General features: G+C 42.5%; 1 protein-coding gene across 1 annotated transcript in view; it reads left to right on the forward strand.

Moving 5' to 3' along the window:
- DCLK2 (doublecortin like kinase 2) overlaps window positions 1-16,980 on the forward strand; it is a 139,591-nt gene that overhangs the window by 106,987 nt on the left and 15,624 nt on the right. Inside the window, exons 10-11 of the mRNA XM_077815364.1 lie at window positions 5,537-5,656; window positions 8,520-8,666. Coding sequence (XP_077671490.1) covers window positions 5,537-5,656; window positions 8,520-8,666 — 267 coding nt within the window. The remainder of the gene's footprint in view (window positions 1-5,536; window positions 5,657-8,519; window positions 8,667-16,980) is intronic.

A 16,980-nucleotide genomic window follows, 5' to 3' on the forward strand; every position in this document is an offset into this window, starting at 1 on the left:
ACCCTCATCTTGTAGCCACACATCTCCCCGGAGCCAGGGACACTTTGGCAGATCGCCTCAGCAGGGCCTTCTCGTCTCGCCATGAGTGGTCCTGCCGTCTGGACGTGATCAGCATCATCTTCCAGAAGTGGAGCGCTCCCCAGGTGGACCTGTTCATGTCCAGGCAAAACAAGAAATGCCCCGTTTTCTGCACAATTTGGGGGATTGACAGAGGCTCCCTGTCAGATGCTTTTCTACTTCCATGGTTGGGGGCTCTGTTGTACACCTTCCCCCTCAGTGTCGTTAATTCACAAGGTCCTCATGAAGATCAAGCAGGACAAGGCAAAGGTGATTCTCATAGCACTGGCCTGGCCACACCAGCCCTGGTTTGGCACGCTTCTGGACCTTTTGTTGGATGCTCCATTACAGCTACCACTCAGGCTGGACCTGCTGTCCCAAAACCACAGCAGTCTTCTGCATCTGAACCTGGTGGCACTGCACTTGATGATTTGGCTGCTGCATAGTTAAATGCAGAGGAGCAGGAGTGCTCAGCCGGTGTCCAACTGGTCCTGTTGGGCAGCAGAAAACGGTCTACCAGAGCGACCTACCTGGCCAAATGGAAGTGGTTGGCTTGTTAGACCTCAAATAAAGGCATTTGGCCTTGCTGCAGTTAATCCTGGGCTACTTTCTGCATCTCAAGCTCCAAGACCCGCCCCTTTCATCTATCAAGGTCCACTTGGCTGCTATCTCGGCCTGCCATCTGTCGCTCGAGGGTAGGTTGGTTTTCGCCCGGGACATGACTGCCAGGTTCCTCATGGGCCCCGAGCGTGCCTACCCGCACATCAGGAGACCCGTACTTCCGTGGGACCTGAACCTTGTGCTGTCATGGCTCATGAGGCCCGCTTCGAGCCTCTGGCTTCCTGTTCTCTTCTCCTCCTTTCCTGGAAGGTCATGTTCTTAGTTGCATTAACATCTGCCCACCAGATCTCTGAGATTAGGGCACTTACCTCGGAGCTGCCCTATACAGTCTTTTACAAAGACAAGATCCAGCTTCGGCCTCACCCAGCTTTCCTGCCCAAGGTGGTCTCAGTTTCATATGGGCCAGGACATTTACTTACCTGCCTTTTTTCTAAAGCCACATAACTTGGAGGAGGAGCATAGATTGCATTCCCTAGATGTCAGGAGGGTACTAGCTTCCTACATTGAAAGGATCAAGCCATTCCACAAGTCAACGCAATTGTTCATCGCAGTGTCTGACAGGATGAAAGATCATCCAGTGTCCACTCAAAGAATTTCTTCTTGGATTACTGCCTGCATTCGCTGCTGCTACGATTGGACACAGGTGTCCCCTCCAGCAATTGTTACCACCCACTCAACCAGGGCCCAAGCCTCTTCGGCAGCTTTCCTAGTCAAGTGCCTAACCAGGACATCTGTAGGGCGGCCACCTGGTTGTCCATCCACATGTTCACATCTCATTACTCACTTACCCAGCAGGCCCAGGACTATGCAGGCTTCGGTAGAGCCATACTGCCAGCCGCTACAGCTAGACTGTGAAATCTGAGCCCACCTCCATTGATACTGCTTGTGAATCAACTAGAATGGAATCAACATGAGCAAGCACTTGAAGAAAAAATGGTTACCTACCTTTTCATAACTGTTCTTCAAGATTTGTTGCTCATATCCATTGCATTCCCCACCCTCCTATCCCTCCGTCGGAATTGCCGGCAAGAAGGAGCTGAGAGGGCATAGGATCGGTGGCACCTGATATACCGCCATATGGGCACAGCACCCAAAGGGACGCCAGGGCCAACCCTACGGACACCACTAAGGCAAAAATCTCTGACTCTGCACGTGGTTGCGCACGCACGTAGAATGGAATGAACATGAGCATCACATCTCGAAGAACAACAGCTACGAAGGCAGGTAACTGGGTTTTTTTTTTTCTTTGGGGCTAAAAGACGGTTGGAGTTACCCCCCAGTGATTTGGCAAGCATGGAAGTTTTAAAATAAATAAGACATCTTACTTATATTTCCTATTTTACTTAAAACTTCTGCCTTGTCCCTTATTTTTCCCTCTTGGTTGGAGCACCCCTTCCTTGACCTGTATACAGCTGGACTTTCAAAAACAGCATTTTATTGACTAGTGACAAAATCCCTATCCCTTACAAATGACATTTATTACAAAATTGTTGTTTAAGCTTTAAGTGGTGAATTTAAAAAGTTCAGAGTCAGTCAGCTGGAAAACGCATCAAACCCCTTTCCTGTCTTATTCCCACGTGTCACAAGCAAATGTTACAGAATTGAGGCCAGTGTCTTTATGAGCATTGCAGGCACAAATAGGGAGGATTCTCTTGGCTGTTTTCTCTTTCCCACTAGGGTGGGAGACTTTCCTGGGAATTTCTACTGCTAAACGGATCCTACCCAAGATCTGTTGATCTTGCCGTGTCTGGTTGTCTAGTGGGTGAAAAAGAATAGTATACAGGTGTTTCAGACTGAAGCATTATAAACACCAGCCGATTGGACTGATTGTGGGACAATTCCTAAGCAGAGAGCCTGAAAGAAACAGAATCTGGATCTACAAAAAGTTATTGGACTAAATTTTTGAAAGTATAGATAATAATTAACTATAAATAAAACATTTCTGGGGGAGCAAGGCTGGTCCAGTGGTTGGGGCACTGGCCTGGGATATGGGAGATCCAGATTCAATTCTCTGTTCTACCACAGACTTCCTGTGTGACTCTGGGCAAGTCACTTAGAAAAGTAAGAAGCAACAGATATAAAACAGTAGAAGTTCTTTTTCTAATGCAATTTAATTAACCCCTGGAACTCGCTGTTGCAATCTATCAAGTTTCGAGAAAGGTTTAGACACTTTTATCGTAACTATGTACTTGTAGATGCTATTCCTATCCACATAAAGATGTCAGCCCTTATGCTACAGGCACTGATCATCACTTGGGGTCAGGCAGGAATTTACTCAAGACATAGTATTATGGATAAATGACCAGATGCGTGATGGAAGCCACTTACCTTTCTCTGAAGGTAAGAAGTATAGGACACACTCACAGGCAGGATCTGGGGAAGATAAAATGGTCTGGTCTGGTACGGCAGTGTTTGTGTAGGTAGCCCAGTATTTATGGGATATTGCACAAAACTCTTTTTTGATGCAACCCTGCCTGAGACTACAATATCCAGAGATATTTGAAGGGATGAGCTATAGTACAATAAAATTATAAATTGCAAATGCTGCATACCATATTACAGTGTTCTGCGAGAGATTTAGATAACATTCCTTCTGTTAGGCAGGAAGGTAGCAGCTGTAACAGTGTACATGTCAATGTCCATTACCTGCTAAATGCATTAATCCTAAACTGTCTATCAGGAACTAGGAATTTAATCTTGCCCCTACCCCATTAAATAGACACAGAATATGAGATAAGTTAGGATCTAGTAAGGAGACTTAATAATGAATGACCATGGGGAAAATAGTGCTCAAATTGCTTCTGTGAGCTGAACGTATCTGCACCCATTCCCACATGGCACAAGCCTTAAAACAACCATCTGGTCCAAATATGCACAACTTCTGCATTGAGGATGGTCACTCTTGTCCAACACAAGTTTATTGTCCAGCAATTTGTATCTTGAGTGTCCTACAAATTTTTAATTAAACTAGCTGATCTGTTCTTATTCATCAGTATACATGTTAATAGTACAATCATTTCTACATAAATAAATCCATTTAAACTTAGACTAAAATCTATTACAGCAATCTCCCTGAGGAAGAGGTTGAGGTAGTTGTGGAAACTGATATATATAAAAAGTTTAATGGAATACAGCAAGGACAAGATGATTACAAATGAATAACCATAAATAGGTCAGCATTTCACAGGACATGTATCAGGACAGTGATGCAAGAGCATTTTGTAATCTTTTATAGAAAGGTTAATTACAGTAGATTGTCACCTAAACCTGTCTAAAGAGAACAATTTAACGGCTCAGATGAGGCCAAGATAACAAAGATGGTTCTGTGCTGCAGAGATCAGAATTAAATTGTGTAATTAATTGATTATGTTAGGTATTTGCTCCTAAAGCTGAGATCTTGTTTATAGTAGGATTCCAGATTTCACTTGGTTCCTTGGCCCTGCTTTATTTAGGTTTTTTCATGAATCCCAATAACCAGCATCTTACAATGGCTCCTTTCTGTGGGTAAAGGACAACCTTTTTAAACAAAATTGGTTCGTTTGTTTTTCTTTTCTCCAGAGCAGGTTTGCTTGGAGCAGACTTAAGTTAGGTTTCAGAGTAGCAGCCGTGTTACTCTGTATCCACAAAAAGAAAAGGAGTATTTGTGGCACCTTAGAGACTAACAAATTTATTTGAGCATAAGCTTTCGTGAGCTACAGCTCACTTCGTCAGACTTAAGTTAGCTGCTGAATGACAATTGATGTTCTTGCAAATTGCGTTTCAAAGGTGCGACCCGTTTAACCAATATATGCTGCACCACTCTCACAGGATGAGATGCATGCCTTGTATGTGGGTTCTGGGAAATAGACCCATTAATTAAAATTTACGAATTACACAGCCATGTAAAAAGAAAAGGAGTCCTTGTGGCACCTTAGAGACTAACCAATTTATTTGAGCATGAGCTTTCGTGAGCTACAGCTCACTTCATCAGATGCAATTCATCAGTTACAGCCATGTAACTGAGCTTTGACCAGAAAACAGGACATCTTTATATAGCCCTGCAGACAAATGGTGAAATAGTGTGAGGTTTTCAGTCACTGTTCACGTACAGTCTTTCATAATATGTACACATCTACTTCCAGTAATTCTGCTCACAAATACATGAGGTGCTTGTTACTAGTTGGTGTTTTTAATGTGAGTAAGTTCAGACTCCCAGTGAGGTGATTTATCTCCCAAAGTACAAATAACCTCTTGTTTTACACAGGGATGATTATTAGATTTACAATGAACTGAAAGGTCCCTGTGGAATGTTTTCAGATATTTTAAAAAGGAAAAACTTTCATGAATGAAAGGGAATGTATGACTTTCTTTAATCTCCAGCATGCATTTTAGTGGATGGGTGTCTTGAATTTAAAACAAAAAGGAAAAAAAAAACCACTAGAATGAACTTATTTTAAAGCCTTTGTACCTTCATAGAAGGGGGGGAGGGGCAGGAGAAGGGGAAATAAAATCTAACCCTAGCACAATATCAAGTTGTTGGAGCCAAACAATTTTTGTACTTAAATGGGTAAGTTAAGTAGTTTTCAGGTTCTAAATATAAATATTAAACCAAACAAAAATAAAACCCATGAAATTGGCAGCTATTTTGTAAGAGATCAGGTCTGGAAGGAAATACAGTGGTATTAAGTGAAGGTTCAAATGTGTCATTTCACCACAGCTCTGCAATATAAATAATATAGTGAAAGACGTGTGTGTGTGTGTGTGTGTGTGTGTATAGATAGATAGTTTTCTTGTTTATCTATCTATCACCTGGAAGCTTTACTGGGAGTTCATTGTCATTTAAAATAAACTTTCTTTCCTCCTTTTCCTGACTAAACAGGAGCACCTGATAGAGAATGAGGTATCCATACTGCGCCAAGTGAAACACCCCAATATTATCATGCTGATCGAGGAGATGGACACTCCGACAGAACTCTATCTGGTGATGGAGTTAGTCAAGGTAAGACTCACAACATGCACAGTAAACATGTCACCAGCTTGCAACATTTTTCTCCATCAGCTTTTCTTATTTAATCATTCACATACAGCTATGTGAATTACTCGGTTTGCAATTAATCTATATCCTGTAGACAATAGACACAATTACTAAATATGTTACACTCCTCTTCACATACACAGTCCTGTTTCTCCAGTCCAGAAGCACAAATCTCTACACTTCAGCTAGAGGAGATATCCAACTGCTGGCAGATCTACAGCTGGTGGTAGTAATGTTGCTTATCTTCTGTGGACTGAATGCTAGATGTGCTGTCACAGAGAGAAAAATCTTGTGAGCTCCACTTTGCTGGCATTGGAGAGTGATACTGCACTCTTGTCAATTACCAAGCCAAAGGCATTATGAAGCACCTCTGTAGAAACATTTTAATGCATAGCATGGACATGTTACACAAACCAGGGGTTTTTGGCATATTACTCAGGCAATTCTGCGCCACTGCGCAAGCACAGACTTAATGTCCCTGCAGATTTTACTCTTTCCCCCACAGAAAAATTGATTCATGCTTCCCTCCCAGGTCAGGGGGCAGGAGGGAGTCTGGTTTGACCGTCGGGAGCAGCAGGGGGAGATGCAAGTCACCGCCTTGGGGTCTGGGCTCTCTCTGTCCCTCTCGTTCGCTATCATGGTGCACCCAGAGCTGGGAGGGGCAGGGCTGGGGGAGACTGGGCAAGTGGCACCTACCCTGCGCTGGACTCCAGCTGCTAATCCCAGCTGGGCTGAGGGAATGGGACTTCCTCTGACCCTGCATAGGCCAGGGCCAGGTCAGACCCATCCCCAGGAACTTTCCTGGGCTGCTGGAAGTTCCGCCCCTACTTTCTGCCATCATTGCACTCCAGCTGTGGGGGAGGGGGTCATTGTACAGAGAGCTGCACCTCTCAATGCCCAACCACCAGGCATCTGAACTCCCCCTCACCCCCTGTACCCAGACCACCCCCTGGTGAGTCACCTGCACCTCAAATCCCCACCATGCCGAGACCCACCCACCCTGCACCAAAATAATTGAAAATGGTGTGATTTATATTGTTGTTTTGACAAAATGTGCACAATTTTGCAAGAATTTTATTTTTTGGGTGCAGAACTCCCTCAGGAATAGCATATGGCGCAGCAAAGGAGGCAGAATGACATGCACAATTATTGTTTAAAAGGAAACACCTGAAAAATATTATATAGAAGAAAAATAGATTCCGTGTTACAATACTTAGCATATTTTCCCCATCATAAATAAGAAAATATACAAATATACTGAAACAATCCAGAAATTTCTATGTGGCATAGGTCTGATATTTCTTAGTCGTTTGTTTTGTGACAAGATAACTAATAATTTGAGTGTCTATACCATTTGAGTTAGATTTATAAACCCATATCAAATATGAGACTTCTCACATGTGTTTGCACACGAATGTACATTCTTTTCTCCCGTACAGGAACAATAGCAAACATGCAAACTAGTCTGTATGTTAAAACAACAGCAGTATACCCAGACTTTATCAGCATATTGGATAAAAGTATAAATCAACATTTCAGATTGTATTGCTATCTACAAATTTCACTGTACTCAAGAACCTTTTCCGCAACATCTGTTTGCTTGAAACCCCCTGGTGAGGGTCTGTAGCTGCTGGTTCAGTACCACTGCTTCATTTCTGGCTATCTCTAGAAACAGTTTTTATGTGGCAGATGGCTTTTTTGTTTTTAAGATGCAACTTTTCCTCTTTTTATAAGTGTTTTTTAAAAAAAATGGGGGGGGAGGGGATAATCTTTGCATATATATCCTGAATTGCTGCTGCTTTCACATGTGCTGCAATGCTTGGAATTCCACCTCCAGCCCAGCCAAGTCACTCCCCCACTTGTATCCAAGGTAACCATCATAGTGGCACACAACTTAAATTAACTGCGGCACGTGGAAATGCCATATAAATAAAAATATTTCTTTACTACTGTTTTTAAAAATGCTGTTACATACCCCTGAGCTATAATGGATGCTGGTAGGATATTGCACAACAGGTATGCTCAAAAAACACCAGGCAGACTCTATGCCATATATTACATGAGGCAAATATGCTGTAGAATGCAGCACTGTTGTCCTGCCTCATCCTTATTTATTTTTACTTTTCATAATGTTTGCACTAAGTATTTCTAACATGTAATTTATTATGTAATTATTATTGAGTATTTGCATTACAGCATCACCTAGAGGCTCCAGCTGCTAGGCACTGTATGAACAATTAGGTCTGTAGTACTCTGACGAGTTTATAATGTAAATAGACACGACAGTAAAAAGCAGGGAGAAAGGAAGTGGTGGTATCCTCCTCTTACTGCTGGGGAACTGAAGAGCAGAGTGGTGAAGTGACTTGCCTAACGACACACACAAGCCTCTCGGGAATAGAACCCAGTTACCCTGAGTCCCAGTGCCTGAGCCTACAAGTTCATCCTTCCCTACCATGATAGCTGTTTCCAAGGGCTTGTCTACATGAGGAAAAAGCCTGTAATAGCTGGTGCACTTTGGAAATGTACAAAGCTAAACTATGTGAGGTCACTCTCAGTAAGTGGGTCCACACAGGGAGTTAGTGAGGAGTTGCTAGTGTGCTTTAAACTTACACCCTAGCTTACTGTGCATCAACTTCTCCATGTAGACAAGCCTCAAGTTGTGCAGCCTATCTTTCCCATATAATACATGACATAGGTTTTTGAGTATGCCTCGAGTGCAAGGATGTTGAAGTATGGCTTTCTCTGACATCTTTTCAGCAGTCTGACTAGGGTACTGACACCTGATGATTTTTCTTGTCATTGCCTTTGATGTTTTCCCTTACTTTAGGGAGGCGACCTGTTTGATGCTATCACTTCTTCAACAAAGTATACAGAGAGAGATGGTAGCGCAATGGTCTACAATCTAGCCAGTGCACTGAAATACCTCCATGGTCTCAACATTGTGCACAGAGACATTAAGCCAGAGAATCTCCTGGTATGTCACTTGTTTTATCATGCTTTCCATTGCCTCATCCCCCACCAGATGTAAATGTTCGTATGTAAATGTTAAGAATCCAAGGAGCTGAACAATCACACATAGAACATGAATTTAGAATGACTGCATGCTTAAAATAAATCTCTTTCCATTAAATATTAATAGACATAGGGACAGTGATCTGTGCTTAATGTGCACTAGACTCTAGACCCTCCTATCATTTACATTTTGATTGCTCTGACTTGGATAAGCACAAAAGAGGGTTTAAAATGTGTTAATGAATTGTTTACAATCCTAGTTTCAATTCAAAACAACGGTTTTAATTCCTTTCTGAAGATCCCAGGGTTATTTCAGGTAAAATATTTCCCCTCCCATTGCCACATCAGGTAAAGTCTTTTTGATGACTTCTCAGTATCCTAGCTATAAACTCTGAGAGTATGTTTATTTCCTCAGAAGGAACTATATTTCATTTCCATTAATTCCCATCAGGGACATAAATATCTACTACCTGGTAGCAACAAATATTGTGGATTCTGTTTTACAAACTCCAAGTGGAAATTGGCAGTGGAGTGAATGTGTTGTTCTCTGCTGCTTTGTACCTTATATAGGCAGAGTATGCAAAAGGTTACTAAGTCACTGACAGCAGAGGTAGTGTTTAACAACCACATTGCACAGGTGTAAATAACTACCTACAATGCAAGGCATTGGACAACCAAGTCCAGAATCCACATCACAGGCACAGTGTCATCAGTAACTGGAAGCCTTATGTGATGGGTTATTTAAGCTCTCTTTAAGAAGAAAAGGAGTACTTGTGGCACCTTAGAGACTAACCAATTCATTTGAGCATGAGCTTTCGTGAGCTACAGCTCACTTCATCGGATGCATACTGTGGAAACTGCAGAAGACATTATATATACACAGAGACCATGAAACAATACCTCCTCCCACCCCACTCTCCTGCTGGTAATAGCTTATCTAAAGTGATCATCAAGTTGGGCCATTTCCAGCACAAATCCAGGTTTTCTCACCCTCCGCCCCCCAGTGAGTCTGTGTGTGGGGGGGGTGGGGGGGGGCGGAGTGTGAGAAAACCTGGATTTGTGCTGGAAATGGCCCACCTTGATTATCATACACATTTTAAAGAGAGTGGTCACTTTGGATGGGCTATTACCAGCAGGAGAGTGAGTTTGTGGGGGGGGGCGGAGGGTGAGAAAACCTGGATTTGTGCTGGAAATAGCCCACCTTGATGATCACGTTAGATAAGCTATTACCAGCAGGAGAGTGGGGTGGGAGGAGGTATTGTTTCATGGTCTCTGTGTATATATAATGTCTTCTGCAGTTTCCATAGTATGCATCCGATGAAGTGAGCTGTAGCTCACGAAAGCTCATGCTCAAATAAATTGGTTAGTCTCTAAGGTGCCACAAGTACTCCTTTTCTTTTTGCGAATACAGACTAAGAGGGCTGATACTCTGAAACCTGTCATTAAGCTCTCTTTGTTTGTCAGTCCTGTTAATGGTTTAATGAGATTGCACCACAGGGGAAGCTGATAGAAGGGATTTATGTCTCTTACTCCATCAGCGGCATTTGAACAAACACAGACAACAGGGCTGGAATTTGCAAACTCTTAGGCTATGGCTACACTACACAGCTTTTAGTGACGTGGCTATGCTGCTACAACCCTGCCACTAAAAGCCACACATTGTAGCTGCTGTTTGTTGGCAGGAGAGAACTCTCCTGTGGACAAAAAACTTCCACCCGCCCCACAAGCGGCCGTGGCTTTGTCAGCAGGAGAGAGCTCCTGCCAACAAAGCGCGGTTCACACTGGTGCTTTTTGTCAGTAAAACTTTTGTCGTTCAGGGGGTGTATTTTTTTTTTTAAACACCCCTGAATGACAAAACTTTTGCCGACAAAGTTCTGGTGTGGACAAACCCTTACTAAATTAAAGAGTCCTTTCTTACCCCAGCAGTCCCATTGACGACAGCGCGTAAGGATTTCCAGGACTGGGTCCTTCCTTTAGCAGTGAAATTTGAGGGGGAAAAATGTATTCAGACCTTAGTTGATGCATTTTTAGTTGCAAGGTATGTGGACACTGGGTTGTTGAGCTGTGGATACAGGGATTCTAACATGGGTTTTTTATTATTATTACTACTATTATTATTGATCATTTATTTGTACCCTTTATTTTGTGCAAGTATTGCTATTCTTCATGGATGATACTGATTTAAAATTTTATACTAAATATGTTACTTTATGTGAAGTGGCTAGAATGTTGTATAGACACTGCAATCTAAATGAATAGTGACCTTTTAACAATAGGACCTGAAAGTTTTCTGGCAGAAAAAAACAGCCTTGGCAGCTATGAGGTAAGGGGGAGAAAAATAGAGATGACCATGGTCTTATCTTCAAGTGTATCTCAAAGCTTAGCCACTCTGAAGATTGCATGTTCATGCTGAATTAATTTCAATATAATGTGCTGGTCCAGAAGCAAACAAGAGTGTGTACAGTTTTAGTGGCAGCCCCTGGCATGCCATAGTTCATAGAATCATAGAATCATAGAATATCAGGGTTGGAAGGGACCCCTGAAGGTCATCTAGTCCAACCCCCTGCTCGAAGCAGGACCAATTCCCAGTTAAATCATCCCAGCCAGGGCTTTGTCAAGCCTGACCTTAAAAACTTCCAAGGAAGGAGATTCCACCACCTCCCTAGGCAACGCATTCCAGTGTTTCAAGTTGATCTTGTTCATTTTAAAATAATAATGTGGTGACATCAGAATCTTGGGTGGATTGGAGTTCTGAGGCTAATCTGACATTTTAAGCCTCCATTAGTAATGGAATCAGGTATAAATAGGCACAAACACCCTTTTTGCCTAGAAAGCTTAACGAAATTACTCAACAGTTGCAAGTCTTATTCATTGTGATTGACATTGGCATACATGTTAAAATAACATAATAGAAGTGCATGTAAATGTAAATGTGTCAATTGCTTCTTATACTATCCAGCAATTCAGTTCTTTAACCTGAGATCATCCAGATGTTTGATTTTCATTCTTTTTACCAGTCATACACTAATAAATACGAACTGTGTCGTCATTGACATGTGAAATTATATCAGGGAGTGCAAAGGTTTCCATTAGAGCTGTGAATTATAACAGGGCGATGACTAAGGCTATGTTTTAGTAAAAGTCATGGACAGGTCGTGGGCAGTAAACAAAAATTCATGGACCGTGACCTAAATTCCCTGTGAGCTGCATGGCCATGCAGCAGCCTGTTTAGCACCATGCAGACGCTCAGGAAACCAGCCCAGCCGGGACCTGCTGGGGCACACCTCCCCCAGCCCCAACTCAGCCCCAGACCTGCTGTGGCAGGGGAGGGGCAGCCTGAACACAGCCTGGAGCGGCCAGGGCAGGAGCTAATTGGTGCGAGGATTTGAATCAACTTGGGCACTGTTTGGTCCATAGTCTCGCGCCTCGTGGTGGAGAGGGTTCTGGTTGGTTTAGAGCCGTGAAGGAGCACAGACAAGCATCAGTGGGCGGGCTGGCCCCCCCTCCACCAGCCCGGACCTGTTGTGGCCGGGGAAGGGGCGCCTATCCTGCTGTCCCAGCCCAGAGCTGCTGTGGCAGGAAGGAACACCTCTGCCTCCCAGGTGCTGCTGTGGGGAGAGAGAGTTGCGGGGAGTCCTTTCTCCCCGCTGTAGCCCCGGGGCACCCTCCTGCACCCGAAACCCCTCATCCTCAGCCCCACCCTCCACCCCCAGCCGGAGCCCTCACCCCCTGCACCCCAGCCCTGAGCCCCTCATCCCTGAGCCCACCCCAGAGCCTGCATCCCCAGCTGGAACTCCTAACCCTCTGCTCCAGCCCTGAGCCCCTCATCCCTGGCCCCACCCCAGAGCCCACACCCCAAGCCGCAGCCCTCACACCCCTGCACCAGCCCTGAGCCCCTTCCCATACTCCAAACCCCTCGGCCCCATCCCCACCACATGAATTTTGTTATGTGCACCAGTATGAAGGTGATGTGTGACACTCCAATTTTAAAATCTAGCTGTGCTCATGTCTCTTGTATTCATTTTGCTGTGGACATTCAGGTTTTACTTGCAGAAAGCAAATCTGAAGCTAACATTGAGTTGTTATAAGAGAGACGCCTACAATCACAACAAGTAACACCATGTGACTTGTGAGCGATAACAATTCAGATATAGAATACTTGTAGCAAGCTGTTCACAGGCATAGAAGATGAAAAAATCACGCTAGAAATCAGTCAGTATACAATTGAGGAAATGCCAGCTGCGTGTGAACATTCCACAGGCCATAAAAAGCTGTATTTGTCATGAATTAGTCACTCTGCTCTAGTAGTTGATTGGGGTTGAGTAGATTAGCTGTGCGTCATTGTGTTTCTTGGTAGGTTGGAGTAGCTGTTCATTCCAATTTTGGTATTCCTGTTGTTTCCTTTCTAACTCCGTTGGTTTGACTCACAGACTTCAGTACAGGTAGCCTGGTGAGGTATAGTTGGAGTTAGTTGAGGACAGTCGTCTTTGTTGCTGTGTACTGTGGGATAGAATGACTACAGATCACAGATTTTTAGAAGTAATCTAGAAGAGCTCCTGTTTCCCAGATTGGGAATCTGAGTTTCAGAAAGATTGTGACTTTCCACTTGATTCTAAATAGATTTAAAACAAACAAAAACCCATGTATCACCATGAGAATTTTGTTTTTCAAACTACCACTTTTGTGAGAATTCTATAACTCATGTTTCTGGGCCTTTTGCTGGCTCTGCAAAAACAATTAACTAACAAATATTACTTGTGCTGACAATCAGAAATCCAGCTGTACAAAACTGGAAAGAAGCAAAACTTCTTTGTTCGGTTCTGAACACGGGTGGGGAATAAAACCTCCTCCATGCTTGTTAAATTGAAAAGGACAAATTGGAAAATAAAGATTTATCTTCAAACCTATAACCAGTAATTCCAAATCATGGGTAGTGTTTTTTTTTGTTTGTTTTTTTTTTTTTTTTTTAAATCACTTGACAATATACTTTAAATAGGATCCTACTGATCTGCTGCTTGTAACACTTCACTGAAAATTTGAAAATAAAATGTTCTCCCCACTGAATGTCTCTCTCTATTTTGCAGAATTGTCCTCTTGCTACTTTTTTCCTTTTTTTTTTTATTGTCACAAATTGACTTCATTTTGTTTGATTCCTTCCTGCATGCACCAATATAACATATATCGTAGCTGATGCTCGCAGGAATATGTACCAGTTAGTTGCCATTATTGGAATCCTGAGATGATTATTTAGTCAAAACTAGTTTATTTAAGAAATTTAATAATCTGTAATATATGTTAGTAGGTGGAAAAATGAGTGGGTTTTAAAACACACTGACTTGGCAAATAAAAACATGTAATTATATAAGTAAAGGTTGAGTATGGCATACTAATTTGTTTAACTTGCTCTCTTCCTCAGTTGATAGGTTTTTTTTGTTTTGTTTTGTTTTTTACCGTAATCTTATTCACTAGTGTAAGCAAACAGGAAGGAGTAGAGTGGGCATAGTTATCACTTACAACAATGGGCCCAATTCTGGCCACTCTTGCATAGGTGTGATTTCTCTCTGAAGCTCCAATGCCGCTAACACTCTCATGTAACTCTGCCCACTTGAGTTGTTCCATTGGCTTCAGTAGGACTAGCTGCAGGAGTAAAGATATGCACATATATAAGAATTTGCAAGATTGGTCAGTCCTTACTCATTTTAGTCATTATTACTGCTTACATCAGTGAAGAGAGGGAAAAATTAGGCCCAGTTTTTAGGAAAAACCAATAGACATTTTGTTAAACTACATAAAGCAATAGTTCACCCTTCAGCTACATAAGGATGGGCAGGGATGGTGTCCCTAGGCTCCGTTTGCCAGAAGCTGGGAATGGGCAACATCATCAATCACTTGATGATTACCTGTTCTGTTCATTCCCTCTGGGGCACCTGGTATTGGCCACCATCGGAATACAGGATACTGGTAGTGTGACCAGATAGCAACTGTGAAAAAACGGGACGGGGTGGGGGGTAATAGGCGCCTATATAAGAAAAAAGTCCCCTAAAACTGGACTGTCCCTTTAAAAATGGGACATCTGGTCACCCTAGATACTGGGCTAGATGGACCTTTGGTCTGACACAGTATGGCCATTCTTATGTTCTTAACATCCTGTCATCTGTAACAATATTATTTGTGCTATACATGGCAGCACAAGTAACTAGGTAGAGACTTTTATGTCCAATCCGGATCAAGAATAGGGCTAAATTCTTTAACCTTTAGAAGATTTTCATGACTTTTGATAACTCAGGGATAAAGAAATGTGAGTTCAGCTCTTGTTGTAGGGGCCATAGAAGCTGGTAGTGTGTTTCATTAGTCCCAACTAGAGTAGCTTTTATATATACAATGAACATTAATAGTTAGAAATGCTTTATTATTGCTATAATTTTAGCCAGATTCCAAAAAGAACCCTCACAACATTATAAGGCTTATTATACATTTCAGAAATTTCTGTGTACAGAAATGATTAGAGGAATGACATGCAGGAATTTGCTCAGAGGCTGAATGTAATGAGTAAGTGAGGTGTAGCTCACGAAAGCTTATGCTCAAATAAATTGGTTAGTCTCTAAGGTGCCACAAGTACTCCTTTTCTTTTTGCAAATACAGACTAACACGGCTGCTACTCTGAAACCTGAGTAATTTTAAACACCAATACTTCTAAATCAGATTTAAGGGCAATTTGTAAACACAATGGGCCAATCTCTATTTCAGTTTACTCTGGTAAATTTGGTATTTACAGTAACTGAAGACTAACTCCATTTAAGTTAAAGTAGTTACTCGAGGTTTACACTGCTGTAAGTGAAAACAGAGTCTGGCACAGATTATTCTCATCTGCAAGAATAATAAAGTGTTACTGATGTGCCTGTATATTTATTCCAGTCACTTTGAGAAGTTATTGTGTATTACTGCCTCGGTGACTTGGAAGATTTACAACAAGTGTAGCAATTCCTGTTTTATAAATCAACTGTCAGCAATCCAGGGAGCAGTTCTAATAATGCTCCAGAATGTCTGTATACAGTGTAATGTGTTAGGGGCTCCTCTTTTCAAGTAGTCTGGTAATAGGCTTTTATTGCAATTTTGAATGGTGATTTGAATGTGGTGGATTACAGGAAACAGTTGCTAAATGATGATTTTGATACTATCTTTAGGTGACCCATTGGGATTGAATGCATATTAAGCATGCAAAAACTTTGCTATATTTTTAGAACTGTCCCTGAAGCACCTAGTGCAAATGAAAACTATTGTGTGTACACATTTCCACATAACATACATTTCTTGATAATCTATCCAATAATTCCATAAACATGGAAGTTTAGACATGCATTTTGCACCTAAACTATGGATATAATGCATTGCATGCTTAAGTAGTCAGCAAAAAATACGTGGGCAAACCTGTGGACATCCTCTTTATGTCCTCCGTAGGGCCTGCATTCCTAAGTGCCACCTTTAGAAAATGCAATTAAATCGCTTGTGTAATTACCTTTGGCGTCCTTTGAGCAAGAGAGAGTGGGGAGAGTCCAGTGCACTGCTCTCTAAATCAGAGGTTCTCAAAGTGGGGGATGGGCCCCGCTGGAGGGCACAGAATGTATTCTAGCGGGGTGTGAGAAACTTTAGGGAAAAGAAACTTACTGCACACATTTTACCCACAGCAATCACACCATTTTTGTGGGTTTGGCATGGCATAAATAGCAAATTTCACAAATGTGTTACACATCTGTGAAATTTGCTGTTTATGCCATGACAAACCCATGAATAATGTGTGATATCGCCACAGAGTTTCTCAAACTAGGGGCCTGGACTTGAAAGGGGGTCAAAAGCCTGTTGGGGGATTGCGATATTGCTACCCTTCCTTTTGTGTTGCTGCTGGCAGGCAGTGCTGCCTTCAGAGCTGGGTGCCCAGCCAGCAGCCATGGCTTTCTGGCTGCCCAGCTGTGAAGGCAGAGCAGCAATACCATGCCACCCTTACTTCTGTATTGCTGTTGGTGGGAGGCTCTGTCTTCAGAGCTGGGCACCTGGGTAGCTGGGCACTGCTCTCCGCTCTGCCTTCAGAGATGGGCCAGAGAGACCAGAATTCACAGGGGAGACCATATTTCACAGTCTGATGTAATTTTTCGTGGCCACAAATTTGGTACATATAGAGTGTTCAGCTGGCACTTTGCATTTGACTCGAAATGGTGCTGTGCATTTTGACAGATTTCTGTTAAGCTTGCATAGCGTTATACAAAGTTGTTGCCATCTGT

Source organism: Eretmochelys imbricata, chromosome 4, assembly GCF_965152235.1.
Source record: "Eretmochelys imbricata isolate rEreImb1 chromosome 4, rEreImb1.hap1, whole genome shotgun sequence".
Classification (NCBI taxonomy): domain Eukaryota; kingdom Metazoa; phylum Chordata; order Testudines; family Cheloniidae; genus Eretmochelys; species Eretmochelys imbricata.